The 27,238-nt window shown below is 59.1% G+C and overlaps 1 protein-coding gene across 6 annotated transcripts in view; it reads right to left on the reverse strand.

Annotated features, from left to right (window-relative positions):
- Nucleotides 1-27,238, reverse strand: part of KCNN3 (potassium calcium-activated channel subfamily N member 3) — a 112,573-nt gene that overhangs the window by 64,838 nt on the left and 20,497 nt on the right. For 4 of the 6 annotated variants that reach the window (XM_084866765.1, XM_084866768.1, XM_084866769.1 and 1 more), the window contains exon 2: nucleotides 12,701-12,796. The exons of 1 other annotated variant lie outside the window; for it this stretch is intronic. In XM_084866765.1, the coding sequence (XP_084722891.1) occupies nucleotides 12,701-12,796 (96 nt within the window). Of the gene's footprint in view, nucleotides 1-12,700; nucleotides 12,797-13,034; nucleotides 13,187-27,238 lie in introns of those variants that run through there. One more of the 6 variants, XM_084866767.1, reaches the window with a different exon arrangement.

A 27,238-nucleotide genomic window follows, 5' to 3' on the forward strand; every position in this document is an offset into this window, starting at 1 on the left:
TCCCTGTGATTCCGGCGCACGGCCCCGGCGAGGGCCACTGGCTCCGTCTCTGCACCGTCCTCACCGGAGGAGCCTGTCCGGTCAGTGCCCACTGAGACGGTGCCCGGGGATCCAGCCTGCGGGAGCTCCTCCCCCTCCCTCCCCCCAGGGCGGTCGGCAGTCCGGGGGCCGTGCTGGGGCATCTGTTTTGCCTGGTTTTCTGGGGAGCCCTGCGGAGCGGCGGCAGGTCTTAGACCAGGGAGCTGCCGTTTGAATGCCAGCCTTGCCACCCGCCAGCTGCCTGCTGGCCTAATCGCCAGGCCTCGCTTTCCCCGTCTGCACACGGGGGCCTGGCGGACAGAGTAGTAACGGCCCCTCGGAACATCCACCTCTGAACGCCCAGGACCTGTGAGCAGGCTACGTCACGGGACCACGAGGCACGGAGGATGTAGATGGAGCTGGTCCTGGGCTGTCGGGAGGCACAGAGCGACCTCGTGGGCTCCTCCGTGTGGAAGAGGAGGCAGGAGGCGTCCGTGTGAGAGGGGAGCGACGTGAGGAAGGCGTGGCTCGCTGGCTGCTGCTGGCCGTGCAGCTGGAAGGGCCAACAGCTTCTAAACGCGAGGAGGCAAGGCTCTCGATTCTCCCCTGGAGCCTCCCGGAAGGAGTGCAGCTCTGCTGGCACCTTGATATGGGCTTCGTGAGGCTCATGTTAGCCCGGCCGGTGTGGCTCAGGGGCTGAGCATCCACCTAGGAGCCAGGCGGTTACGGTTGATTCCCGGTCAAGACACATGCCCAGGTTGCAGGCTCGATCCCCGGTAGGGGTGTGCAGGAGGCAGCCAATCAATGGTTCTCTCTCATCAGTGATATTTCTCTCCTCTCTCTCTCTCTCTTCCCCTCTCCCTTCCTCTCTGAAATCAATAAAAACATTTTTTTTTAAATAAACACACTAATTTTGGGCTTCTGGCCTCCAGAACGGAAAGGTAATAGATGTGTGTTGTTTGAAGCCACTAAGCTGGTGGTAAATGGTTACAGCGGCAACAGGAAATGAAAACAGGATGGATGGGAATAAATCGAGGAGAGCGTGAAGATTGCCTGAGATGAATTTTGCGAGCCGCATAGCACAGTTGCTGGTGCTTTGCCGCTGTGATTCTTTTCAGCGTCACCCTCCCTCCTGCCAGGGAGCTGCCAGCCGTGGTCCGTGCACCTGCCCACTCTCTGCCCACCACCCCAGATCACTCCCGGCTCCTGAGGCGGCGGAGCGGGCCCGGGCCCCGGGGGCCAGCCATAAGCCTGGTTCCCTGACCTGCGCCTGAGCTGGTAGGAACGGCCAGTCCTCCCTGAGCGGGGCAGAGGCTCCCCAGAGCCCGGCCATGCCCATTCCCACGGCACAAACCGCGTTTCTGCTTCCTGACTCTGTTCACGAGAAACAACAGGAAATGGGGCGGTGGGCAGGGGGCGGGGGGGGGGTGGGCAGGGGGGCCCCCCGGGGAGTATTCCTGACCACCAGCTAAGCAAGGACCGTGGGAATGGCCAGCGAGGACCTCAGAAACGCCATCTAACGGGGCTCCAGGGGTCCAACAGCTGCCCCCAGCAGGTCAGGGCTGGAGCACTGTGCCATGGGCATGGGGCTTGGGGTGGCAATGTGATCAGCTTGGCAAGAAAGGTCCTAACTTAAATATCACCAAGCCCCTGTGGTGCCAGGCTCTCGTGGGCCCCCTCACCGGCCCCCACAGCTGATGCTCTCAGTGCGCCTGTGTGGCCATTGGATCCCGTTACCCAGGGGAGATGGCTCAGGGACGTTCCGTGATTTGCCCGAGTCGCCTGTTAGGATTCAGACGCTTGACTCTGCATCTCAAATGCTACACTCTGGCCCAGCTGGTGTGGCTCAATGGTTTAGCATCGACCTAGGAACCAGGAGGTCCCAGTTGGATCTCAGTCAGGGCACATGCCCCGATTGTGGGCTCAGTCCCCCGTGGGGGGCGTGTAGAAGGCAGCCGATCAGTAATTCTCTCGCATCGCTGATGTTTCCCTCTCTCTCTCTCTCTGTCTCTCTCTCTCTCTCTCTCTCCCTCCCTCCCTCCCTCTCCCTTCCTCTCTGAAATCAATAAAAATAATAATAAAATGCTCCACTCTATACCCTATTTCTCTATCCTCTCAGAAACTCCCAATTAATATTTCTGCTCCCCCCCCCCCCCGACTTAATCCTGAGAACACGGCTAGCACAGCCTATTCATCTGGATTTCCACCTTGAAATGTGCCAGCCGTAAAAACGTAGACGCTCCGAGAGCGACAAACAGCCAGCAAGGGAATTGGATGCCAGGTGTATAAATCTCGTGTCCGCCCAGGGCCGCGGAGACGGCGCTTCTGCATCACGGCCGTAAACCCCGGTCTCCCGCGGCCCTGGCGTGGACAGGCAGGGGCGGGGAGACGTGCCCCTCCCCACCGCGGTGTCCGAGGACTCCCACCAAGTTAGAATACTGCACCGGCCCCGGGGGCTAAATTTATCCCGCAGACTCATCCAGATCAGAATGTTCTCGGCTACAAGAGGCCCTGTCCCTCAGGGTCCTCCTCTTTCCCTGTCTCCAGAGCCGGGCGGTCCCGGTGATGAAACCGAATTCAGAGCCAGCCCGCAGCCAGACACCACGGGCCCAGCTGTGAAAGCGGAGAGGCTGAGGTGGGCCGGAGGGCCGGGTCAGAGGATGCTGAGAGGGAGCCCAGGGGGGCGAGTGCGGACGGTCTCGGGGCAACTGCCGGGAAGCGGTCCTGCTGGAGCCAGCGGCAGCCTGAGCCACAGGCGGATGCTTCCTGGGCGACGTCAGCTGCTCCTGTGCTCGCCGCGGGCAGCCCATCCGCCTCCCGATCGTGCACCTGTCTGCCCTCTCCCCGCCGAGAAGCCCCCTCCCGTCTCGGGTGACATCACGGCTCCCTCAGGCGGCAGCCGAGCCTCGGGGACAGGAGCCCATCCCGCAGCCCCCTCCCCAGACCTGCAGGCGGCAGGCCGCAGGCCCAGGAAGAGCCACACGCCCTGCTTGAGGGGGCTCGGCCTCCCTGACCACTTGGGAACAGAGTACTTTTAGGGGGGGAGAAAGGGGTGGGTTTGAGAACAATAAGAAAAGATCAAAATTGTAACATTGTGAGGTTCTCGTGACGTCTCAGGGCAGATCCCCGCTAAGCATCTAAAAGGATCAGACAGAGCAAGACACGCTCGGGTCCTTGCAGGCCCCGGTCCGGTGGCTCCATGAGGTCACAGGACTCCGCTGCTGGGGCCAGGAGGGAGCTCTCTCGTTCCTCTCACTCTTTGCTGTGGTGGTTACTCCTCGCCCGAGCATCTTTTCCCCATTGGTGTTTTCGGAGGGGCAGAGACAGAGAGAAACCTTGATGGGTTGCTGCCCCCATGCGCCCTGACCAGGGATCAAGCCTGCAGTGGAGGGACGTGCCCTTGACCGGAATCAAACCCAGGACCCTTCATTCCACAGGCTGACGCTCTAGCCACTGAGCCAGCCCGGCTCAGGCTCCGTCCTCTCACTCTGGGACGAGGGTGCACCAGGTGGCTGTCATTCCTCCCACTGAAGACCCCCTGAGGAGGGAGGTTTTCTCGACATTTCTTCCAGCCCCACCAACCCTGGGCTTTAAAGTTCAACCTGGTTGGGGAGGGGAGGGAGATCTGGGGGAGATAAGAGATCAACCGAAGGACTTGCATGTATGCATATAAGCATAACCAATGGTCGCAAAACTCTGGGGTGGGAGGGCACATACGGGAGTGGGGGGGAATTGGTGAGATATGTACACATATAATATGTTAATAAAAAATGAAAGAGAAAAAATAAAATAAATAAAAAATAAAATAAAGTCAACCTGGTGCCCAAATTGGGGAGGGGTGGGCCTCCGCCAGACTCCCCACCCGGCCCACCCCTGGGTCTTACTGTTGACGAGTGATGTCTCCTCAATCCTACGTAACACGCTTTACCAACACGACTTGGGGTTCAGCCCCTGGACATCCCTGTCCCCCATCAGACTGCCAACCCTGAGCCCCTCCTGACCGTGATGCAGCTACTGCTGGAGACATGGGCCCCTGACCCCTCTGCTCCAACAGGCCAGGACCAGACTCCGGACTCCCTTTTCATTCTCGCCCCTCACCACCGGCTGTATGGCCGACTGTCCTCCCACCCCCAGAAGCTCTGCACTTCCCCGACCCTGCCCCCCCACTGCTCCAGCAGACCCCTCCCCCTGAAGCACTCTCACCCCGCCTGCACCTGGGAGAGCTCTGCCCAGCCGCCAGGGCCTGGTCCCACCGCACCCCTGCTCCACAGCTCGGCCCAGCCCTTGGCAGCAGCGGCGGGAGCCGAGTGCTTATCTCCCGTTAGATCACCAGCCCGCTTGGGGCAGGGACCTTGCCAAGCCCGAGGGGCCTGGCTCCGAGCAGACCTTCAATAGCTCCGTGTCCAGTGAATGAATCACCTTTTGTCCCGTCCTCAGGGGAGGTGGACAACAGTGGCTATTTCTAACAGCAGCAGGAAGGCAAACATCACCCTGCCCACCTCACCCCACCCCTATCCCCCCTCCCCCCAACACACACCCAGTGGTGGTCACTGCGCTCTGCTCTCACATCAATAAGGTTTCCAGCACATTCTAGCCAGAGGCGCCAGAGCGAGCCTGGAGGAGCCTTAGGGAGCACTCAGCTCCCTGCCCATGTTGCACAAAGGAGGGAAGTGAGGTGCACGGGGGGGACAGGGCGTGGCGTCACTAACACAGGAGAGCGTCAGGGGCCTGCCTCGTGGCCCTGAGCTCAGAGGTCCGGCTGCTCTGCACCCGGCGGACAGCTCCATGGTGACTGACCTCTGGCTCGTGGGCGTGGCCCGTGGCGCCACGGGTCAGCAGTCACAGCCACGGCCAGCAGCGACTGAGCGTGGCTCTGGAAATGCCGAAGCCACAGGGACACATGGCCACATGGCAACACTCTCCTAAGACACAGCCTGTCGGAGCAATGCTGCAAGCACCCACTTCACCCTTCCTTTCCACAGGCGGGGTGCAGAGCAAAGATGGGGTGTGCAGAGCGCGGGAGGGAGGGGAGGAGGGAGAGAGGGGGCGTGTCACCACAGCCCCGGCAGGCCACTGCGTGTTTAGAATGAGGAAGACTCGCACATCCTCGAACTGCCTCCCTCCATCCCTCCTGTCTCTCCTCCAGCAGAAGGAAGCTGGCTCCCCAGATTCCCTCTCTGGCTCCGCATCTGGAGCGAGGCTCCGGAGAGAGCTGCCATCCTCAGACCGGCCCCGTGTGGGAGGACAGGAAGCCGGAGTGAGAGGCCGACAAACCCGGCAGACGGGACGAGGGGCCGTGATGGACGCGGGGAAACCAGCAGAGACGACGGGAAGGGGCAGCTCTTAGCCTCAAACGCCAACCTACAAGCGAGGGTGGGAGGCGGGCGGGCCCGTGGTTCGGCCGCTCCGGGGACAATGCAGGGGGTTCGGGAAACACCTGATCCATGTCAGCTAACAGGATGTGGTGCCAGCCGGCGGCACCTGCCGGCTCTGGTGCCGGGAGGGGATGGGACAGCAGGGAGGTCGTCTGCCTCACCTCCCCGGCAGAGCAGTGGGCAGGGCGGAGACAGGGCTCCGAACGATGCCAGGGAACCTGGGTGTCTCATCTGGGGAGACCTGAGGGTGGGATTGCTGGCCCCTCCCCACAGGGACAGTCAGAAGAAGGAGGAAATAAGGATGGAGAGACACAGGGGGGCTGCCAGGCCTGGCCGGCCCAGGCCACCCGCAGCCCAGAGCTCCGTGCCTGAGGGAGCAGCTCAGACTTGGCCCCACGTCGACTGATCACAACCCCAGTGCCCATCCCACCACCCGACAGGTCTGATTAGGGGCGTGCTCGGAGGGAATGGAACTGTTTGAGTTGTAGTGAGCTCCTTGCTTCAAAGATAAGCATTCGCATCTTTTCCAGTGACTGGGCTTGGGAGATGTGGAGCAGCGGTGGTTTTGCTGCCTTTTCTCTCAGACACGGGAGAATGGCATTTTACCAGATTCCCGCCGAACAGCTATCACAACGTTCTCGGTGGCACCGCGCAGTAACAGCGGTGAAGAACTCTCCAGCACTCACCATCTCGGCGGGGCCTTCCGACCGCCCAGAACCCCAGGGAGCCGCTCATCTGGCGCCCAGACGGGGAATCACTGAGCTCCTACGACGTGTGCACAGGCCCTTCTCTGGCTCAGCCGGCGGCGGCCGTGAAGGTGGCTAAGAGGGGCCCTCCCTCGGCTTCTCAGGGAGCCGCTGTTTCTGCACCAGGCGCCGGGACCCCCGAGGGGCGTTCAAAACACACCTCCCCGGGGTGGGCTCGCTAGCCTGCGGCAGCCGACATGCGCAGGCGATCGGCTGCCCTCGGATCTGCTGCTCCGGGGACAAGAGCACCGCTTACAAAGAGTGAGGAGGACAGCATGCAGAATAGGATGCACGGACAGGAGAAGGCACGCCCTCTGTCCGTCCGTCCATCCTTCCGTCCGTCGGGCCCGCTCAGGGAGACAGAACAGGCTGCTGAGGTGACACTCGGTCCCCAGCGACTCCGGGAGCCTGCGTTCAGGGAAGGAGGCTGGAGCTCGGCGCTGAGGAAGGGCACTCGGTCACCAACTTTAATTATCCTAAAAGCTTTACGACGCCGGACCTGCTCCTACGGACAAGAGTCTTTAAAGAGGAGTCACCTCTATAAATTTGAAGAACTCTCTTTTTGATTATTTACTGTTTCAAGTTCAAGGTTTAATCAAGGGGACAGAGAGGGCCAGGCAGTTAGGAGAAGGGACAAGGGCTTCCTGAATACAAACTGCATTGGTCATTGTCAGCACAACCTATCCACAGCGACTCTCCCTCCATTTTTTCCCTCCTTATCATCGGGCATCCTTCAGACGAGGGTCCTGGACACCATCAGAGGCCCCTGAGAGAATCTGGTCCAAACTGCCCATTTTACAGGTGACGAAGCTGAGGTGGAGAGAGAAGCTGGTCCAAGCTCACACAGTGACCGGTACCCCGGACGGACCAGGGGAGGTGGCAGAGGGTTCGGGCGGGCAGGACAGGCAGCAACTGGCTTTCTCACAGCCTGTTCATTCACTCGGCTGCCCCTGCCGGGAGGAGGATCTCTCAAGTCCCCAAAATTAGAGCAGAAGCTTCTTGAGAGGCGTGCCACCCCCTCACTTCACTGGGCCCAGGGAGAGGGCAGTGTGTGGTTTCCAAGGCAACACGAGGGGGGGTGGATTCCACCACGAGGGCCACTCTGGGCCTCAGGGGGGAGAGTGGGAAGTGAGAGACACCTACGTCCCATTCACAAACCCTGATCCTCGCAGGGCCGAGGACGCCTCTGACACCTGGACTCCGGGGCCAAGGAAGCTTCCAGAGGACTTGGCGAGAAGCACCCATTGCCTGGAAGCCAGCAAAGCCCCAGCAGGCTGGCCCCTGGGCTCCTGTGTTTAAGAGAGTGGGGCCAGGCCTGTCCCTCCCGAGTCTGACACGCTGAGGGCGGTGTCCACACCTGTTCACAGATGCTGCACCGGCCTGGGGAGGAGCATGGCACAGGATGCCATTTCCAACCGACAGAACAGAAAACCACTGCAGGCCACGGAGAAGCCCGGCGGCGCCACCACCTGCACACAGGCCCACAGCTCCTGGCACGAGGCCCGGGGACAGCACAGAAGCCATCACACCTACAAGGAAGGGCACGGGGGCTGGGGGGGGGGGGAGCAGGAAGCCCTCTTTGAGGCAGAAGGAGTTTAACCCACATATTTAAAATATATTTTTATTGATTTTTTAAGAGAGGAGGAGAGAGGGATAGAGAGCTAGAAACGTCGATGAGAGAGAAACATTGACCAGCTGCCTCTTGCACACCCCCCACTGGGGATGTGCCCGCAACCAATGTACATGCCCTTGACCGGAATCGAACCTGGGACCTTTCAGTCCGCAGACCGACGCTCTACCACTGAGCCAAACCGGTTTCGGCATTAACCCACATATTTAAATATTTAGCAAATAAGACACAGCCATCCACAGCCAGCCACGGCCAGCCACGGCCAGCCACGGCCAGCAGCAGATCCACAAATGAAGAGGTGCTGGGCTGAGGCTGGCCCACGAGAGGAAAGGGGGGGGGAGCCACAGAGGGCATGGCCAGCTCGCAGGGACAGCCCTCCGAGACCCGAGCGCCCTTAGAGACCAGAGCACAGGCCAGAAGCCAGGCCCCCGGACGGGTCGGCCCCAGCTCAGCGTCTCCCCGGTGACCAGGGAGGGTGAAGCGCCTGCCTGTCCCAGGTTTGTCACCCATTCACTGCTCCCGCCTATGAGCCCCTGCTGTGAGCGAGGCGCTCCCCCCCGCGGTTCCCACCACGGACACGGCCCAGGGCGGCGAGGCAGGCCCCCCGGACACGCAGGGCCAGGGCGGCGCTCCGCTCGGGGAGTGGGGTACCCGGAACAGCTCCGCGGGGAGGAAACATCCGTGCCGAAACCTGAAGGCCTGGGCGGCGACCGCAGGCAGCCCAAAGGTCTGATAACACACGTGAAAACCCTCCGGAACATACGAAGCCCCAGGCGAGGCCAGGAGGCGGCATCACCGCTGAGCAGAGGCAGGAGTGCCTCCTCTCGGAAAACCTGCGAAGGGTCATCTGACAGGGACGCCCGGGGTCCGGGCTCAAGGTGGGGGGATGAGGGGTGCCCTCCGCCGATGCACAGTGGTCCCCCGGGCACCGCCCCCTGGAACACACCCCTCGTTTCCCTCCTCCTGCGTCTGCAGAGCTCTGTCCGGGGCGGGTCTGTTAGAGCGGATGGAGCCGGAGGTGGACGGGAGCTTGGCAGCTGCCATCTGGAATTTTCCTGTCCATCGCTGCACCCCTAAGTGCCGGGAGCTCCCTCCTCACCTCTGGGCAGTGTGCCTGGTGAAGGGGCTGGTGTCCTCAGACCAAGCAGGCTGGCAGGACCGTCTGCCTGGAGGTCTCTGGACCTCAGGGCCCCCCATCTGTTCCGTTCACAAAGAAGGCCATGGCCATCGGCCCATCTCGGACCCGGGAAGGGCGATCCAAATTCACCAGCCAACCAGCCAGAGGCAAGCTTAGGGCGTGTCTACCAGCGGCCGACCAGGGTGGAGACCCAGCCTCTGAGGCTTAGGTGGCGGCCACCTCCCTGAGGACAAACACACCTTCCTGCCCTGGCCGGTTTGGCTCAGTGGATAGAGCGTCGGCCTGTGGACTGAAGGGTCCCAGGTTCGATTCCGGTCAAGGGTATGCACCTTGGTTACGGGCACATTCCCGGTAGGAGGTGTGCAAGAGGCAGCTGATGGATGCTTCTCTCTCATCGATGTTTCTAACACTCTATCCCCCTCCCTTCCTCTCTGTAAAAAATGAATAAAATATATATATATTTTTAAAAACACAAAAACACACACCTTCCTTCTGTTCTCTCTCCACTCCTCTGTCTTCCTTGAGTCAAGGCCTAGGACCGGCAGCTTCCGAAGGCAGGGGCTGGGTGTGAATGACTTCTGAAGTCCCCAGCCCCCCTGCTCAGGACCTGGTCCCAGAGGCGCCCCCACAGCCTGCCCCAGCTCCCGCCTCAGGCCTGTTGTCTATCTCAAGACCTCTCCTGCCCTGCCTGCCCGGCAGACACGGCCTCCTGAACGAAGGTGTTTTGCGTGTATTATCTCCTCTGATCTGCACAGCAGCCCTTTGTGAAGGGCACTATTATTAGCCCCATTTTGCAGGAAGGAAATAGACGAAGAGGGATTCAAAACTTGCTAAAGGTCACACCATCACACACGACAATGTGTCAACGAGCGGGATCTGAACCCAAGCCAGAGCCCGCTGCAGCCCACGCTCTCAGCCACCTGCTCGCCTGCCCTCCGGGGCGGCACCGGCGGCCTCGTCAGAGCCAGAGAGGCACGGAGGCTGGCGACCGCTCGGAGGAGCTAAGGGCTGTCGGGCTTTCTAGACACCGAATGAGTGAGCCGGAAGGGGACGCAGAGTTGGGGGAGGGAGGACACTGCGGAGCAGAGAGTCCCGTGTTTTGCGCGTTGAGCCGGGGATGTGCCGATGGCATCGAACACGTGAGCCTGCGGCCTGGGAGGCTGCCGCGGCCCGCCTGGGAGTTGGTGGTCGCCAAACCACACGAGTAAATGGGCTCTCCGGGAGAGAGTAAGGTTTTCAACGTTTTGGTAAATTTTTACAAAACGCCTTGTTGCCTGACTGGCGTGGCTCAGTGGCCGAACATCAACCCATGAACCAGGAGGTCACGGTACGATTCCCGGTCAAGGCATATGCCCAGGTTTCAGGCTTGATCCCCAGTGGGGGGGGGGGGGAGGGGCGGGGTCGTGCAGTGATTCTCTCTCATCACTGATGTTTCTGTCTCTCTCTCCCTCTCCCTTCCTCTCTGAAATCAATTTAAAAATTAAAAATGCGTGTGCGTGTGTTTGTGTGTGTGTGTGTGTGTGTGTGTGTGTGTGTGTGTGTTCTCATTTCTTTCCAGGACACACTGGCAGGAGCATAGCAGACACCTGAGCCTCTGAGAGCTCCATGCTGCGTGCTCCATGCCCCACCCCGGCGAGACAAGGGGAGACTGAGCAGAGGCCGGCGGCCATCTTCGCCACCCCTTTCCCTGTTTCAGAGCCACCACCCTGCCCCCATCGCCTCTGAGAGCCTGCCACGCCGAGGCTGTCCCACGTAAAGCCAGAGTTCGGTTGGGAGTCACCCAGTACTGTTTCCGAGTTTTTCTTTCTCAAAAAAAACCACGGGTTGTCCAAACTAACCAAGAGGAATACTGTTCTAGACGGCACCCCAGCGTCTGTGTGCAGGGCCGGGGCCTGGGGATGGAGGGGAGCATTTGGGGCAGAGCAGGGGGAGGTGGAGAGATGGTCATCTGGTCCCTGCTAACATGTGACCACGTGACTAGCAACTGGTCAGGACGAGCGAAGTACGAGCAGGTCCTGGCACGGCCCCCGCCAGCACCCAGCAGGGAGCACCCCGGCCTCACACTGGGGGAGCACAGCAGGCCGCTCCCTACGGAAGGGGCCTGCCGGGGGCTCCGCCTGGATAAGAGCCAGCGGTCCGCCCTCTTTCCGGAAGCCGGTCCCCCGCTGGCCGCACACCACCCCTCAATCAGAGAACTGCAGAATTGGGGGGCTCAGGAGCCCCAATGAACAGATGAGGAAACGGAGGCCCAAGACCTCAACGCTAACTAATGGCCGACATTGCTTTTAAAACCAGGGGCCTTGGACCCAGGGCCCTTTCATTCAGCACATGCACTGCGCACACCAGCTCTTTGTCAGCCACCGTGAGTCCTGAGAAATGGAAAGATTGATGGCATCTAGGCCCTGAGGTGGGGGAGAAAAGGACGGGACAAACACAGGACAGCCGGGTGAGGTGCACTCAGTGGGTGCGGGTGTAGGAACAAGCCCTCCTGGCCCCCACCACCGCCCCCAGGAGAACCTGGGCCCCCACCTCTCCCATTCCCCTCCAGAAAGAACTTGACCTTCGGAAGGTCAGAGGCCCAGAGGGAGCCACAGACCGGAGGCTTCCCATGAGGCCGTGGGGCACGTCGGATGAGGGGCCGGGCGACAGAGCTGGGGCCAGGCAGGCTGGGTCCGGCATGGAGAGCAAGCCCAGCGCCCTGCCAGCACCGGGCAGACGTGACGGTCACCATCTGCCGGGCCCAGCGTGCACAGGCGCGGGCCCCGCTGGGAGCAGTGGGGCAGGGAAGGGACTGATGTTTCCATGTCTCAAAAGCCCTCTCTGTACTCTGCTGTTACCAAGGCTCTTCAGAGACCAGCAAAGAAAGAGTCACATGTTCCAACCCAGAAAGGTCACGGGCCTGGCCACACACACACACCATGAGAAGAGGTCACGGTGGAGTCCTGACCCCAGATGTTCTGACCCCGAGTTCTGATCTTTGTCCATCTCTTGCTGCTGCCCAGAGGTGGGTCTATCTGAGCTCCTCCAGCCAAAGGACCGGGGTTATGCCCGGATTCACATGTGAGACAAAGAGCACCTGGATGCCCCGGTCCCCCAGAGCAGGCCATCCTGAAGGGCCATTGCCACAGAAGATGCCACAGATCTGCCCTCTCCTGCCTGCCCTCTCCAGCCCAGGGAGAGCAATGTTCCCAACTGGAAATGCACCCCAGAGGCCCGGCCGATATTTCTCTGGGTGCCAAGTCACTCCTGGACAGCCGCTCCCCCTCCCCCGGACAGGGTAAAGTCTACCGCACATGGAAATGCAGGTTCCTGGAGGTATTCAGTGCAGTGTGCGTGTGTGCGTGCGTGCGTGTGTGTGTGTGTGTGTGTGTGTGTAAGAGAAGGACACGAGACAGGTCTGTCTCACTGGGTGGATTCTGTGACTCAAGTTCAGAAAGGATCCAGTGAGTGAGAAGTCAAAGCGATGCACAGGGTTCTCAGAGGAAATGAGGCTCACGTGTTCCAACATTGCTGTGGTATTGGTACTCCGAGCAGACGCCCCCCTAAATCACAGAGCCACGCGTGCCCCTGGGATCCCCCAGTGAAGATGACGTCGCCGTTGTTCTACAGCCACAGGGCAGCCTCCCCGTTCCCCCGCCATGAGTGTCCAAACCAACGGAAAAGCCAGGATCTCGGACGCTGTCTTAGGAAACCCCCCCAGGAGCTGCTTAGGGGGTGACGCGGGGGTGAGGCCAGGCTCAGCCTGCTGCCGGAAATGGCCACCGCCTGGCGGGTGAGGGCCCGGGGCACCTACCTGGACTTCACGGGTGTGATAGGCGATGATCAAACCCAAGAGGATGATGGTGGACAGACTGATAAGGCATTTCAGGGCCAACGAAAACATGGAATCCTGCGGGAGAAACGGAGAGAGGGTTACCCATGACAGCCGGAAATGGGGCGGCGTGTTTTACTCGGAGGCCACGGGAAGGGGGAGCCTGGGGGCAGAGGAGGGACGGGCACCAGGAAGGGCCTTCGGCGGGGCCCTGGGCCGCGCCACCTCAGCGGCTGCTCCCCGCCCGGCCTCTGTCCTCGGGGTTCCATCACCGGGGCCTCCCTGGGATGAAGGCTGCCTGGGTGTGATGGATCACCTTCGTTATGTGTGACTGGAGTCGGTTTGATGTGTTGTTTAGAATTCTTGCCTCCAAGCTCATAAGTCATGTGAACGTAATTTTTATTTTTATTTTTTTGGTGCTGCTAGGATATGGTTTGGGCATCAATCCTGTGCCAGCTGAGGCCTCTCTTTCTCTTCACAAACCTGAGCCAGAGGATTCCAGCGCTCCCTGTCTCTCTGACCGAGCAGAATTTTTGCAGGAATGAATTAGAAAGTCGTGGCTGCTGCTCTCGTCTCGTGTTTTAGGTCAAGGACAGGGAGGGAGAGAGGGGTGGCAGAAGAGCGACTGGAGAGAGACGGGGGCTGAGCACATGAGCACCTAGGAGTCCTGGGCAGGAGAAGGGCCCTGGGGGGCTCCCAGCGGAGGATGGGGGAGGCAGGTTGGCTACGTGGCCATCCCCGCAGCCTTCCAGCCCCAGGGGAGCTTAGAGGCCCCCCGTGGTTGGGAGCACAAGCTCTGGGGAGAGCTCGTTGGTCTGAACCCTGACACAGCCACCAGCTAAGCGACCTCAGGCAGCCCGGCTGCCTCGTGAGCCTCGTGGGGAGAGCCTACCTCGTGGAAAAGAGCGGCCGTGTGCGTATGCAAAGGGCTGGACCGGTGCCTGGCTGTGTCAAGGCCAACAACCACTGCCATTGACTTTGCTTCCCCTGCAAATGCAGGGAGACCCCGTGCCTTCCTGGGCGTGGGAAAGCCTGGGAGTAGAGATGGCTTCCAAGACCAAAGGAAGACAGGAGCACAGCCCTAGCGAAGGCAGGGGGTGAGAGGCCAGACACCGAACAAGAAACAGCCCCTGTGCTCCCCAGGCTGGGGTCAGGGCAGCGCCCGATTCCACGAAGCACCTTACAGTGGACAAGGTGCTTTCACACACCCGTCCCATCCATCCTCACCACGGCCCGGCCTCTATCCCACTCGACAGACACCCCGGCTAATGCTCAGAGAGGCCTGTGCCGAGCTCCCAGCCGAGGCCTCCGACTCCCAGGGGAGCACTCCCACAAGCCCTCGGGCCCTCTCTCCAATGGGAACAGCAGGAACGCCCTCTGAGAAGTGTCCCCCATGACCTCTTGCGACAACAACGGAAGGGATTTCAAAGGTGGGATATGATTAACTGCCTGGTGAAACCCACAGTAAACCCGGGGTGGGTGGAGGGAATCAAGAAAGGGAGACATCCCTGTTCAGAAAGCTTCCAGAGAGCCTGGCTGGTGTGGCTCAGGGGCTGAGCGTCGACCTGGGAACCAGGAGATCAAGGTTCAATTCCTGGTCAGGGCACATGTCCAGTGTGGGGCATGCAGGAGGAAGCCAATCAGTGATTCCCTCTCATCATTGATGTTCTTATTTCTCTTTCTCTCTATCTTTCCCTTCTGCTCCAAAATCAATAATTGAAAAAAAAAAAAAAAAAAAAAAAAATATATATATATATATATATATATATATATATATATATATTTTTTTTTTTTTTTTTTTTTTTTTTTTTTTAAGAAAGCTTTCAGAGACAGAGTGACAGGGGGCTGGGGCCTGCAGGGGTGGGTAGCGTTGTCCCAACCACTGTGTCCCACCCAAACCCACGCTCCCACCGCCCTCTGCAGGCCAAGACGGAATGACAACAACCCTCCCTTGTGTCTGTCCATCTGCTAGTCACTGATCTGGTACAGTTCCCGGGGCCCACGTTATACCAGGCAGGAACTAGCACTTGGGAATCCCAAGGGAGAACTCAGGAGGCCACTCATTCATTCATGGTTTCTTTCCTTCACGACCATTTCAACCACTTCTCATTTCTTGAGCAACTACTACACGTCCAACAGTGAATTAGATGCTCTAAGACAGCAGTCAGCAAACTCATTAGTCAACAGAGCCAAATATCAACAGTACAACGATTGGAATTTCTTTGGAGAGACAGATTTTTTAAACTTAAACTTTTTTTTTTTTTCCCTCCCTCCCTCCCTCTAAACTTAAACTTCTTTAACGCCACTTCTTCAACATAGACTCACCCAGGCCGTGGTATTTCGTGGAAGAGCCACACTCAAGGGGCCAAGAGCCGCATGTGGCTCACAAGCCGTAGTTTGCTGACCACGGCTCTAAGATATTTACAGAGACCCTACCCATGTGACTTTTACACGAACGCGAACTTCCTGCACCATGTGGGGCTGTCCAGCTCTGGGCAAGGGTCTCCATTGTGCGCTGCCCGGACAGTAATCTAAACAGAAGCTGCTGCCGTGGCCCACACGTTCATGAAGAGCCGCCTGCAGGCATCACTCCGCACACGTGCACGGGGCTGGCGGTGTGCTGCTCCTGTTACGAGCACGAAGCAAAACAGACCTCAGTTCCAGGCCTGGAGAGGGTTCTGGTCTTCAAAAGCACCCCTCGGTGCCCAAAACATGACCCAAGCCACAGGCGGAAAGGTCAGGCAGCGAGGTCAGGGACACGCGGGCTGTTGCAGGGTGAGACAGAACTCCCTACACAGGAAGCAGCTGGGACTAGCTCACCACGTTCCTGCGCCAGGAGCGACCATAACTTTCTTCTCAAAGGAGCCTGAGGCGTCTGGGGAGCATCAAGCCTCCCGGGGAGGGGGTGTGGGACCAGCCGCACATTTCAACCTCTAATTTATGTCTCCTGGCAGAAATTAACTGAACCCGTCATCCAAGTCTATTTCTATCGTCTTTAGAGGAAGGGGTGAAGGGGACCAGATGGTGTCTCCTCTCCTCTCGGCCTCTTCCTTTGTCCTACAACTTGAAGCCTTTACGTAAGAGGCAACTCCCGCCTGCTCCTTGGCTTCGAGTGGTGCAGCCTCCTTGGCCAGCTCCAGCCCCGGAGGGACATGGGCCGTGCAGAGGGTCAGCCGTAACACTCGCTTCTTTACAGATTTCCTTGCCTTCTCTATCACAGGTCAATAAAAATACACCGTCCACCATTCTTAATAGCTGGGGAACACATCAAATACTTCTGGCTGGTCAAAACTAGTTTGGCTCAGTGGCTAGAGCATCGGTCTGCGAACTGAAGGGTCCCAAGTTCGATTCTGGTCAAGGGCATGTACCTTGGTTGCGGGCACATCCCCGGTGGGGGGTGTGCAGGAGGCAGCTGGTTGATGATTCTATCTCATCGATGTTTCTAACTCTCTCTCCCTCTCCCTTCCTCTCTGTAAAAAGTCAATAAAATATATTTTAAAAAAATACTTCTGGCCAGACTAGACAGATTTTCTTTTTGGGTAAATATTTCATTACCATCTCTTCTTTGCTGCCTGAGCACCAAAGAAGCTTGAAATGGATGTGGTTCTGGGGTGATGATAGCGGCTCGGGGCTGGCTAATTAGTGGCCATACACTAGGCCCTGGGGGCACCTGGTGCACCTGCTCGGCCCCCCCCCCCACTCCCGTCCAAGGGCAAAAGAGACGGACAGGGCTGGAAGGGAGTCCTACGGCCAACTGGTCAACCCCTGCCCCCTGCAGCTCAGGACATTTCAACAACAGAATAATAGCCCTTAATGCACATGAGTGCTTAGGAGTTCTGTCTCTACAGATAAGAGTCATTGTTAAGCCATTTATTCCTCCATGCCCAAAAATAGTAGGGTGGGTAGGTAAAGTCTATACTAGCCAGTGACAGAACACTATGCAGCCCCCTAAAAGCACTTCGAGAGAGAAAATTTGAAGACGTGAGGAAAGGTTCAGGATCTAATATCAAGTGAAAATCCCAGGCCTCAAAACTGAATATATGGTATATTTCCAATTAGTTTTCAATTTTTTACTTTTCATGTAAAAAAAAATGGTGAAAATATGGTATCATGTTCTAAAGTGGTAGGCAGGGTGCTCGACTCACAGCACACATCTGTACACTTCTACCAGGGAGAGATGGAGAGTCTAGGAGACACACTGATACCATATCACCGCTGATGCTTGAATACAGAAGGTGTTTAATAAGTGCTTCCTGCGTCCTAGCTGGTTTGGCTTAATGGATAGAGCATCAGCCTGTGGACTGAAGGGTCCCGGGTTCGATCCCAGTCAAGGGTCAAACCCAGTATGGGGTGTGCAGGAGGCACTCAGTCAATAATTCCCTCCCATTATTGAGGTTCTATCTCTCCCTCTCCCTTCCTGTCTGAAATCAATAAAATAAAATAAAAATTTTAATAAAGAAGTACTTTCTGAAATTACTTAGTAATAGTCCTTTTATTTTTACCTAACATTTATTGAGTCCTGACTGCGTACCAAGCCCCAGACGATGCCTACTACCCAACTTAACTTCCGTCCACACCCTACAGACGAGGCCACAATCTCCACTTCACTAACAGAGAAATAACTAAAACGACTTTTCCAAGGTCACCCAACTAGCCCGGATGTTCGCTGTATGCCAGATTTTCTTCTCTATACCATGTTTCTCCCCTTCCTTCAAACGAACGAGGCCACCATGTGGCATAGTGAATTCCCATCATTCCAGCGGAAGCTGGTGGTAAGCCATCAGGGGTGCCCCAGAGTGGGAGGGTGAACCCTAAGACACCCCCCTTGCTGTGGTGCCTGTCCTGCCCCAGGCCATCAGCCAGCCCTTCACAGAGCTGTGATTTCCCGTCGATGACGACATCTGTGATAAAGAACTAACTACTGTCGGGCTTTCCATGCAAGACGGCATCGCCAGCTTTTACAAAGGAGGACCCCGAGGCTCCGAGACATTAGCTTGTCCCCGGATGTGCCAGCAAATGGCAAAGGCAGGACTGATGGAGCTGGGATGACTCCAGATCTGCCTGCCTCCCAGTTCCAGGCTGCGCCCACCAACACCCCACCGGGCCCCCTGACCCCCCCGTCTGCGGTGAGGCCCTCAGAAGGCCCCGGGCCTCCCTCCCCCGAGGCGGTGCAGAATGATGGAGCGTGTGCCCGGCTCCGGAGCCAGCGTATAAATTGCTCTCCTGCCTGCCCGTGGCTTCCAAAGACTGGCCAGCGCAGTAATGATTACGGTAGATCTTCCCAGAGACACCGAGGTCTTAAATGTGTTTTATTGCTTGGAACGTTTGGAAAGAACAGAAAACTACGCTTGCAGGCAGCGTCCCGAGAGGCACGGAACAGAAGCGAAATAGCATCTGAGCCGAGGGGAGCATGTGCAGGGGCCTTCCCCAGCCACACTGAGGCCCCCAATACGTGTGTGTGTGTGAGCACGTGTGTGGCCCACGCACGGTTTCTGTCCCTGGCTGGAACCCAGAGAGGGAAAAGGGTGCTACCGTTAAAGTCAGTATTTACTGAATTAAGAGCTACGTCTTGCGCATTCGGTTGGCAAATGATTGATGCAGAAATCTCTTCTGTTTAGTGAGGTCAGCTTTTCCTCCAATTTCATGGAGAGGCTCCAAAATGGACACTCAGCACCCACTGAATACTGTGACTGGGTAATGCTTGTCCTAATTAGACACTCTTGCTAATTAATGTCATGCCAATTAAAACCGGCCCCGCGGCCCCTGGCAGCGCAGACCGCCATCCCGGCTGCCGTTCCCTGAGGAGAGGGGGCTCCTCCCCGGACCGGGGCTTCCGGCAGCGCCAGGCCCCTGCCGGCTTCCCCGCTCTCCGCTGCCCTCTCTCCCGATCGCTCCTCCTCAGCCACTCCCCGCACCGCCCGCTCTCCTGCTCCCCTCCGCCTCAGCCTCAGCCTCTCAGCATCAGCGGCCTGGGGTCAGGACAGCCATGGCACCTCCTGGCATCCTCAGAGTGACTGCCCAGCCTGGCTCTTCCCGGAAGTCAGTCACCAGAACGCTAGCTTGGTCACCTGGCCCGGAGCGGAATCACTCAGACCCTCTGCATCCGTGGACTGTGCAACCCGAGAGCAGGGGACACAGGGGGAGCTGTCACCATGCGAGGGGAGACCGGGCCCGGGGCCTCAGAAGGACCTCCGAGAGGCCTGAGAAGGGACGAGTCCCAGGAACCCAGGATGCTTCGTACCCAAGCGGGCTCTGGAGCGCGGCCCTGGCCCTGCATGGAACATGCCTGGCTTTGGATAAGCCGCTTCCCGCTTCTAGGCCTGGGTCCCCCAGGAAAATAGTCCCTGAAGCTCAGCTATGCTGACGGCGTGGGCACACACGTGCCAAGCCATGCACACGGGTCACAGGGACACGCATGCCATCCTCCCCGGTCCTGCTCTTTCCTGTCCTCTGGAGGAGGACTGGGCTGGGACGGTCAGAAATGGGCGGGAAGCCGGGACCGGTTTGGCTCAGTGGATAGAGCGTCAGCCTGCGGACTGAAGGGTCCCGGGTTCGATTCCGGGCAAGGGCATGTACCGTGGTTGCGGGCACATCCCCAGTAGGGGGTGTGCAAGAGGCAGCTGATCGATGATTCTCTCTCATTGATGTTTCTAGCTCTCTATCCCTCTCTCTTCCTCTCTGTGAAAAATCAATAAAATATATTTAAAGAAAAAGAAATGGGCGGGAAGCCCTGGCTGAGAGAGGAGACCTGTAAGTGGCCCTGAATGACCAGCATGCGACCAGAAGAGGTGACCCTAGAGAAGTAGCTGAAGCTGAACTTGACTCTACACCTTTTTTTTTTTAGAGATGAAGGAAGAGAGAGTGAGAAGGGTGCGGGGGGGAGGGGAGAGAGAGAGAGAGAGAGAGAGAGAGAGAGAGAGAGAGAGAGAGAGAGAGAGAGAGAGAAGGAGAAACATCAATGATGAGAGAGAATCATTGATCAGCTGCCTCCTATATGCCCCATACTGGGGATCGAGCCCATAACCCGGGCATGTGCCCTGATCTGGAATCGAACTGTGACCTCCAGGTGCATAGGTTGACGCTCGACCACTGAGCCATGCCAGCCAGGACTGACCCTACCTCTTGGGTCAGGCACTAACCCAAGATGCTACTCACGGAGGCCACAGGCTCTCGCGTGAGCTGCTCAGAGGAGGGGTCTGAGGCCTCCTCCTGCTCAGGGCCCACCAGAGAGAGCGCCACACCTGGCTACTCCCCGCCCTGCGAGTGAGGGCAGGCCTTACCGGGCCCCAGGGGCCGGAGCGGGGCTGAGCGTCCCTGCTGCCTTCCCTGCATCTGAGTCACCTCGCAGGGAGCTTCTGCGCGGCTCCGCCCCGCCCACGGCCGGGGAGGCAGGAGGCCTGTTCCCGGTGCGGGAGGCCTCCGAGCGGCCGCCCACGCGCTCTGCCGGGTCCCAGACGCCTCGGGGACATTCGGAGCCGCCGACAACCACAACCACCGGGGGGCTACCTCTGCCCTTGGGAGCCGACTGCTTCTCGGAGCCCCGTCCTCCGTCCCCTCCTCCAAGCTGGGAGCTCCGCTCCCTGCCGAGATGCTACACAGGGTGACCTCAGCACCAAGAACCCCACTCTTCTGGCCTGCACCCCCCCTATTCCCTACCCCCCAACAGGCCGCACCTGGTGTCACCGGGTCAGCCACTCTCCCCGCTGGGGTGGCCACAGCACTGTCACCATCTAAGCCCCGGTTTCCCGCCGATGTCCGCTGTCACTCACCCACTGAGAGGGAGCCCTGAGGGCGGGATCCTTCCGTTTCACTTGTCCACCTCTGCACCCCGCACCCAGGACAGCCGGTGCAGAGCAGGTCAAGGACTGTTCGTTGAAGACCGAATGTGTGAGGGAGGGGAGTGAAATTTGGAGATGTGCCAGGCAGCTGGCACTGCCATCCTGAAACCCCAAATGTGCGAGCACCACAGGGCCCTGATGGAAACGCCAGCTGAAATGTGTGTTGACCGCGGCCCAGGCGCCTCCGCCATTGTCTCCTCCTCAGATTAGCCCCGTCAGAGGCCCACGGAGCTGTAATCTCGCCCACTGTCCCGAGCAAGGAGGCCAGATTCGAACCCCGGCAGCTCAGACCCCAGGTCGTGCTCTCACCGCCCGACCGGCAAGCCTCACGGCCCACGATGTCAGCCCCGCCTCCCGGGCTCAACGCGTGCCCATCGCGCCTGCTCCCTGACCGGGCCCCAGCGGTGTCTCCGTGAGCCCCGAGGGCAGGGCTGGGTTCTGCATCATAATTGTAAGTGTGGCCTGGCGGGACAGGGCCTGGGGTGGGGACAGGCCGGAAATGCCGGGGAGTGAAGGAAGCCGATGGTCTCAAAACAGAACTCACGGCCAGGCTGGCCTTGGGGCCCCGCTCGGCGGCCCTCGGCTCTGTCACCCCCAGAGGAGACGGAATCTGATGGGTGAGGGCCATCGCACAGCTCATGACCAGGGCATTCGGGCCTGCTGGCGTGGAGGGGCGCCAGCACAGAGACCAGGACGCCAATCTAGAGCACAGGCTCCTCCGTGGGCTCCGGCTCTCTCTCCCGTGGCGTGATGCCTCGGGGAAGGAGAAAAGGTCATCGGGAGACCAGGCTACCAAAATATCAAGCCAGACGGGCCCCCTGGCCTGGCCGCACGCATGGCTTCCTCCACAAGGTCTGAGCGGAGAGGAGCTGGCCTCCCGTGGTGCTCTGCTGCCTGCTGGCTGGTCACCTGTTTTCCTGCCCCCGCTGACGGCATTGGCAAAGACCCCGTGGGGTTCCGTCCCCGGTGTTGCCACGTGCTTGCCATGTGCCGGGCACTGTGCTGCGTGTGGGAGAGAGAAGCAGTCACGACGAGGTCCTTCTGAAGGCGGCTGGGTGCTGGCAGCTCCTCAGGAGTGAGAGTGACCCTCCTGAGACACTTCCGGGCACAGAGTCAGCACGTGGCCGAGGTTTACGGGGTGAAGGATGTGGGAGGACGGAGATAGCCTCAGACTTCCCAGCTCTATTCCAGGACAGAACGAAACCAGAGGGGCTGTCTCTCCTCCCACTCACCCGGGAGGCTGAGGGTGGGATGGGAGCTGGCCAGGCACCCACAGCCCAGGCTGCGCTAGAACGGGGGGCGTGGCCTCCTCCCAGAGCAATGGCGTCAGCACCTCTGCAGGTGAGGCCTGGGCACTGACCTTTCAGAACGCTTCGGGGATTCCCACGCGCAGGCCAGGGGTGAGCACCGCTGCCCTGGGGGCGGGAGGAGGGAGCCCAGAAGGTCGGGCCGCCTCCCACCACCGCAGCCTTGTGAGACGCGGGTGAGCAGGCAGTCAGGCATAAGCTGCGGAGCCCCGAAATCTTGGATCAAAAAGGCAGCTTAAGAGCTATCTAGCCAAATCCGGTTTGGCTCAGTGGATAGAGCATCGGTCTGCGGACTGAAGGGTCCCGGGTTCGATTCCGGTCAAGGGCATGTACCTTGGTTGTGGGCACATCCCCGGTAGGGGGTATGCAGGAGGCAGCTGGTCAATGTTTCTCTCTCATCGACGTTTCTAGCTCTCTATCCCTCTCCCTTCCTCTCTGTAAAAAATCAATAAGATATATTTTTTAAAAAAAGACATATTAAAAAGATTAAAATAAAATTAGCATTATTTTTTTTTAAGCTATCTAATCGTGGCCGGTTTGCAATCACATCGCTCTGCAGCCTTCTCCGGCTTTGATGAATGAACGGCTGTCACTGCACATCTCATTCTGAAGGTCCCGCCCCGCCCCTGCATCTCCAGAGAGGCGCACACCGAAGGTCCCTCATCCAGCCCCAGCCTCCATCCCGGCAGCGAAGGGTCCTGAGTGACCGGAACCACCTCACCCGAGCTCAGCGCCACCCACGCTGGCGCGGCAGAGCCCTGCCAGGAGGCTGCTCCATCCGCCACCACCACGAGGGCTCCCCTTACACTTTAAGGCTTACAGGAACCCACTGCCTCCTCGCCGAGACCACGGCCCGCATTCCCTCAGCATGCAGAAGCCTCCGTCCTCGTACACAGTCTAGAGTGTCTGAAACAAACACTTGTGCTTTCGGACGGCTTACGTGGAAGTCATTTCATTTTCTCTTATGAAAACCCGCCTGACCCCAAACCAATAAAGCCACAGAAAGCGTTTTCGCGCTGCAGAGAGCGTGCGTGGGCCCTGGGCCTCTGGCTAGAACGGAACCGGCCTGGCCTGGACTCCTCTCTCCCCGTCCTGCCCCATCACACACACACACACACACACACACACACACACACACACACTGAACCAGCCCAGGCCTGGACTCCTCTCTCCCCATCCTGCCCCATCACACACACACACACACACACACACACACACACACACTGAACCAGCCCGGGCCTGGACTCCTCTCTCCCCGTCCTGCCCCTTCACACACACACACACACACACACACACACACACACACTGAGCCAGCCCAGGCCTGGACTCCTCTCTCCCCATCCTGCCCCTTCACACACACACACACACACACACACTGAGCCAGCCCGGGCCTGGGCTCCTCTCTCCCCGTCCTGCCCCTTCACACACACACACACACACACACACACACACACACACACACACTGAACCAGCCCAGGCCTGGACTCCTCTCTCCCTGTCCTGCCCCATCACACACACACACACACACACACACACACACACACGCCAGCCTCCCAGCGTCTCTGCAGGAGCTGTGGTCACCCAATGGCAGCAGCCTGGGTAAATGCCCCTTCGGATGGGGTAACTTGAAGTAGGAGTGCCGATGCGATCACTGGATAGCCACAGGGAAACCGGGCCCCGGCCCCAAACAGACCGCGCCTGGTGTCCCCGGGTCAGCCGCTCTCCCCGCTGGGGTGGCCACAGCACGGTCACCATCTAAGCCCCGGTTTCCCGCCGATGTCCGCTGACACTCACCCACCGACAGGGACCCCTGAGGGCGGGATCCTTCCGTTTCACTTATCTACCTCTACATCCCGCACCCAGGATGTGTTGGTTTTAAAGACACAGGTGAGGCCTACAGACCACCCCACCCTCCGTCTCAGCCTCATCACCTCCTCCAGTCGGTCCTCCCTCTCTCTCCCCGCAGCCCCTGCCTCTGCCTGCACCGCGGGCTGCTGCTGAGGCTGAAGCAGCACCCCACCCTCTCCTGTCCCTCCCAACCTCCTCAGAGAATTCCAGGGGGGCCCTCTCTTTCCACTGCCCGCCTGCTGCCTGCGGGCACACCCATCTCCATCCCCACACGCAGGGCAAAACCATCCGCCGAGCCTGCCTGGCAGTGTTTGGGGCAAGTGCGAACTTTAAGTTGCACAGAAATCCCAGATGGTGAGGAAAACAGTCGCCTGGCGGCCCCACAGACGCCTCGAAAGGCTGCCGGGGAGCCTCCCGGGTGCAGCACAGCCCTGTCTGTGTTTCCCCTGCCACGTTCCCGGCTTCCGGGAGCGCGTCCCATGGACAGCACCCCTCCTCCGGCTCCGGCACCCACATGCCCGCCGGTGAACGCGAGGCCGCGAGTGCCCCACCAACACCCGGGCTCCGCGGAGGGGCCTCCCAGGCTGTCTGGTCCGACGCCCCCGTTCCTGGGCGAGGACGCCGAGGGCCAGAGCGGGCTCTGTCCTGCCCGAGGCCACGGGCAGTGCGGGCAAGGGCAAAGGCCGCCCTGCACGTCGGAGGGCGGGGCCGGGGCTGTTCCCTCGTCCCCATTCTGCCCGTTCCCGCGCTGGACGGGCCCAGGGAGGGGCGGGACCCTGCCTGACGGCTTCCCACCCCCTTTGCAAACACTCAGTCCGGCCTGGGCGAACAAACATTTCTGATTCGGCTCCTTGCTCAAGGGCGAATCAGAAATAATAGTTACCTGCTCCAGATTCTCTATATTCCTTTTGCTTAGAAGTATAAAAGCTTCCACATAAATAAAGGGAAATGGTCTGGAAAAATAACCAGCTGGCATGGAACAACCGGCATTTCAGAGCCGCGTGAGAAGTGGGAATGCCGTGTTTTCTTTGTCTGTGTCTGTGTGTGTGTGTGTGTGTGTGTGTGTGTGTGTGTGTGTTTTGTTTTGTTTTGTTTGGTTTGGTTTTTTTGTTTTGTTTTGTTTTTTCAGAAACTCGGCACAGCCCGAGTTGTTAAGTCCTAGACATTTGGCACAGGCTGTTCGATTGTTTGGATGTGATGGACGATGTTGACAGAAGTGGTGGAGCCCAAACACGGGCTATTAATAGGACAAACCTGGCTCTCCTGTGTCTCTCTCCCCTCCCCGAGCTCTCTGGCACCACTCCGCTGCCAACCTGCCCACCTTTAGCTCTGAGGTGCCGTCAAAAGCTATGTCTTCTGCCCACATACAAGCAAGCTCGTCCCTGCACCTGGAAGAAGGCCTAGGCCTCAGGCCCCAGGCCCAGGCGGGCTCCCTGCATGCAGAGCCTCGGGGGAGTCCTGGGGCCCAAAGGTGCCTCCCCCAGTGCAGAAGCCGGTGACCCACAGCCCAGGGGAGCCGGGAACCTCTCCTTCCTCCGAGGACTGGAGCCGTCCCCAGCTCAGGGCAGGAGCTCATCCACCCAACAGCTCAAGTTAGAGCTATTTGTTTGTTTTTATTTTTATTGGCTTCGGAGAGGGAGAAGAGGAGGGAGAGAGGGATAGAGACATCAAGGAGGAGCGAGAATCATGGATCAGCTGCCTCCTGCACTGCCCCCACTGGGGACTGAGCCTGCAACCTGGGCATGTGCCCTGACTGGGAATCGAACCGTGACCTCCTGGTACATTTCGATAGAACAGCTGTTCTCCTAGGAAACAGAAGCCCCAGGCCACTCCTCCGGGGGACCCCTCAGCTGCAGCAGCTCTAGGACCAAGAACCAGTGCCAAACAGGTAGCAGAGCAGGCCTGCTGCCACCCCCAGCATCGCCGAGGCCTCCTGCACAGTGGCCCCTGGGCGTCCCGGGCAACCATGGCAGCTGACGACACACTGAGCTGAAAACCCAGCCGAGCTAAGGAGAACCACCGCCTGAGCCAGAGGTCGGCAAGCCCTTAGTCCACAGAGCCAAACATTAACAGGACAACGAGTGGAATTTCTTCTGAGAGCCAAGTGTTTTAAACTTGAACTTCTTCTAACGCCACCTCTTCAACATAGACTCGCCCAGGCCGTGGTCCTTTGTGGAAGAGCCACACTCAAGGGGCCAAAGAGCCGCATGCGGCTCTCGAGCCGCAGTTTGCCGACCACGGGCCTAACCCAAAGGCACTGACCTCTCTCCACACAGATGCCCCTGCCTGCCAGGCAGTCTGCTCCACATTAGCTGCCCCTTTTCACCTGGACCAGGTAGATGGGGGTTGGGCCGGGGGGAATGAACTGTTTCCCTGAAGATGGGAGGGTGGTCACAAACACCACCAAGAGTCACGTGACGGGGTGTCTCTCCTAGAACAGCAGCCGAGGCCCAGGGGCCCTGAGCAACGCCTCCAGCTGGCCCAGACGCAGGTCTCCCCATGGGGACGGCGGGGCGGCCAGGCCGGGAACCGAGGTCACGTATCCATGAATGAGCTGTGGCCACCGGTGGCCACGGCGTCTGGTCAAGTGCAATGAGCAGCTCCACCGAGCAGGGCATGGTCGTGCCCCCCCCCCCTCACTGCTCCCTGAAGGGAAGCAGCCAGTCTCCATCAAACAGACCCGCTGGGGACGAAGCCATGGGATGCTACAGACCACTGCCTTCTGCACGCTGTTCTCCCCACACAAGGTCTGAACAGGCTGCTTCACCCTGGGATAACCACTGAGCACCACCAGCCAGTAGGGAGGGTACAGGTGCCTCCGGCAGCAAGACTACAGCAGGGACCTGGCCTGGCGGAGGCCAGAGGGGTGACCCAGGGCCAGCCCGACCATGAGACTGCTCCCCAGGGAGGGTCCCCAGGCTCGGACCCTGGACTGTCCACCACATGCCCAAGGTAGATCTGGCCAGCAGAGCATTGCGCCTTTCCGAAGCAGCCCCCAGCCACCCCCAGAGCACCCGGGGGAGTGTTCTGAGCGATGAAGTGCAGAGACAAACACAGACGGGACAAGGTGCCGGGAGCCACATACCAGAGCTGCCTCTGAGCTGGGCGCGGCTCTGCGGGCACGACCAGACCCCGAGGAGCAGGGCCCGGGGGGACCTTCGGGGTGAAGGGGGGTCCCAGGCTGGAGGGATTTCAGAGCCCCGGCCGGAGAACCGGGCCGGGAAGGGGCTGGGAATTATACTTCCCGCTCTGGTTTGCCCATGTGTCTCTTGCAATTTATCTAGTATTTCCCGAAAGGTCACCGGGTGGCGATTTCCATATTGCAAAATTTGTTGAGATGCTCTGAAAGAAATGTACAAATTTCACAGATTTATGGCGGCTTAGAGGGAATAGCTTTTATGAAGGGCGTCTATTCTGAGTGCACTTTGGATAGGATTTGGCAACCGATGGGTTTGAGATCCGCGCTATTAAAAGATTCATTGTGTGTTTTTGGGTGGCAAGAGAAATAGAAACCAAGGGCGTTCTCA

The sequence above is a fragment of the Pipistrellus hanaki genome (assembly GCF_964339955.1).
Source record: "Pipistrellus hanaki genome assembly, chromosome: 18".
NCBI lineage: Eukaryota > Metazoa > Chordata > Mammalia > Chiroptera > Vespertilionidae > Pipistrellus > Pipistrellus hanaki.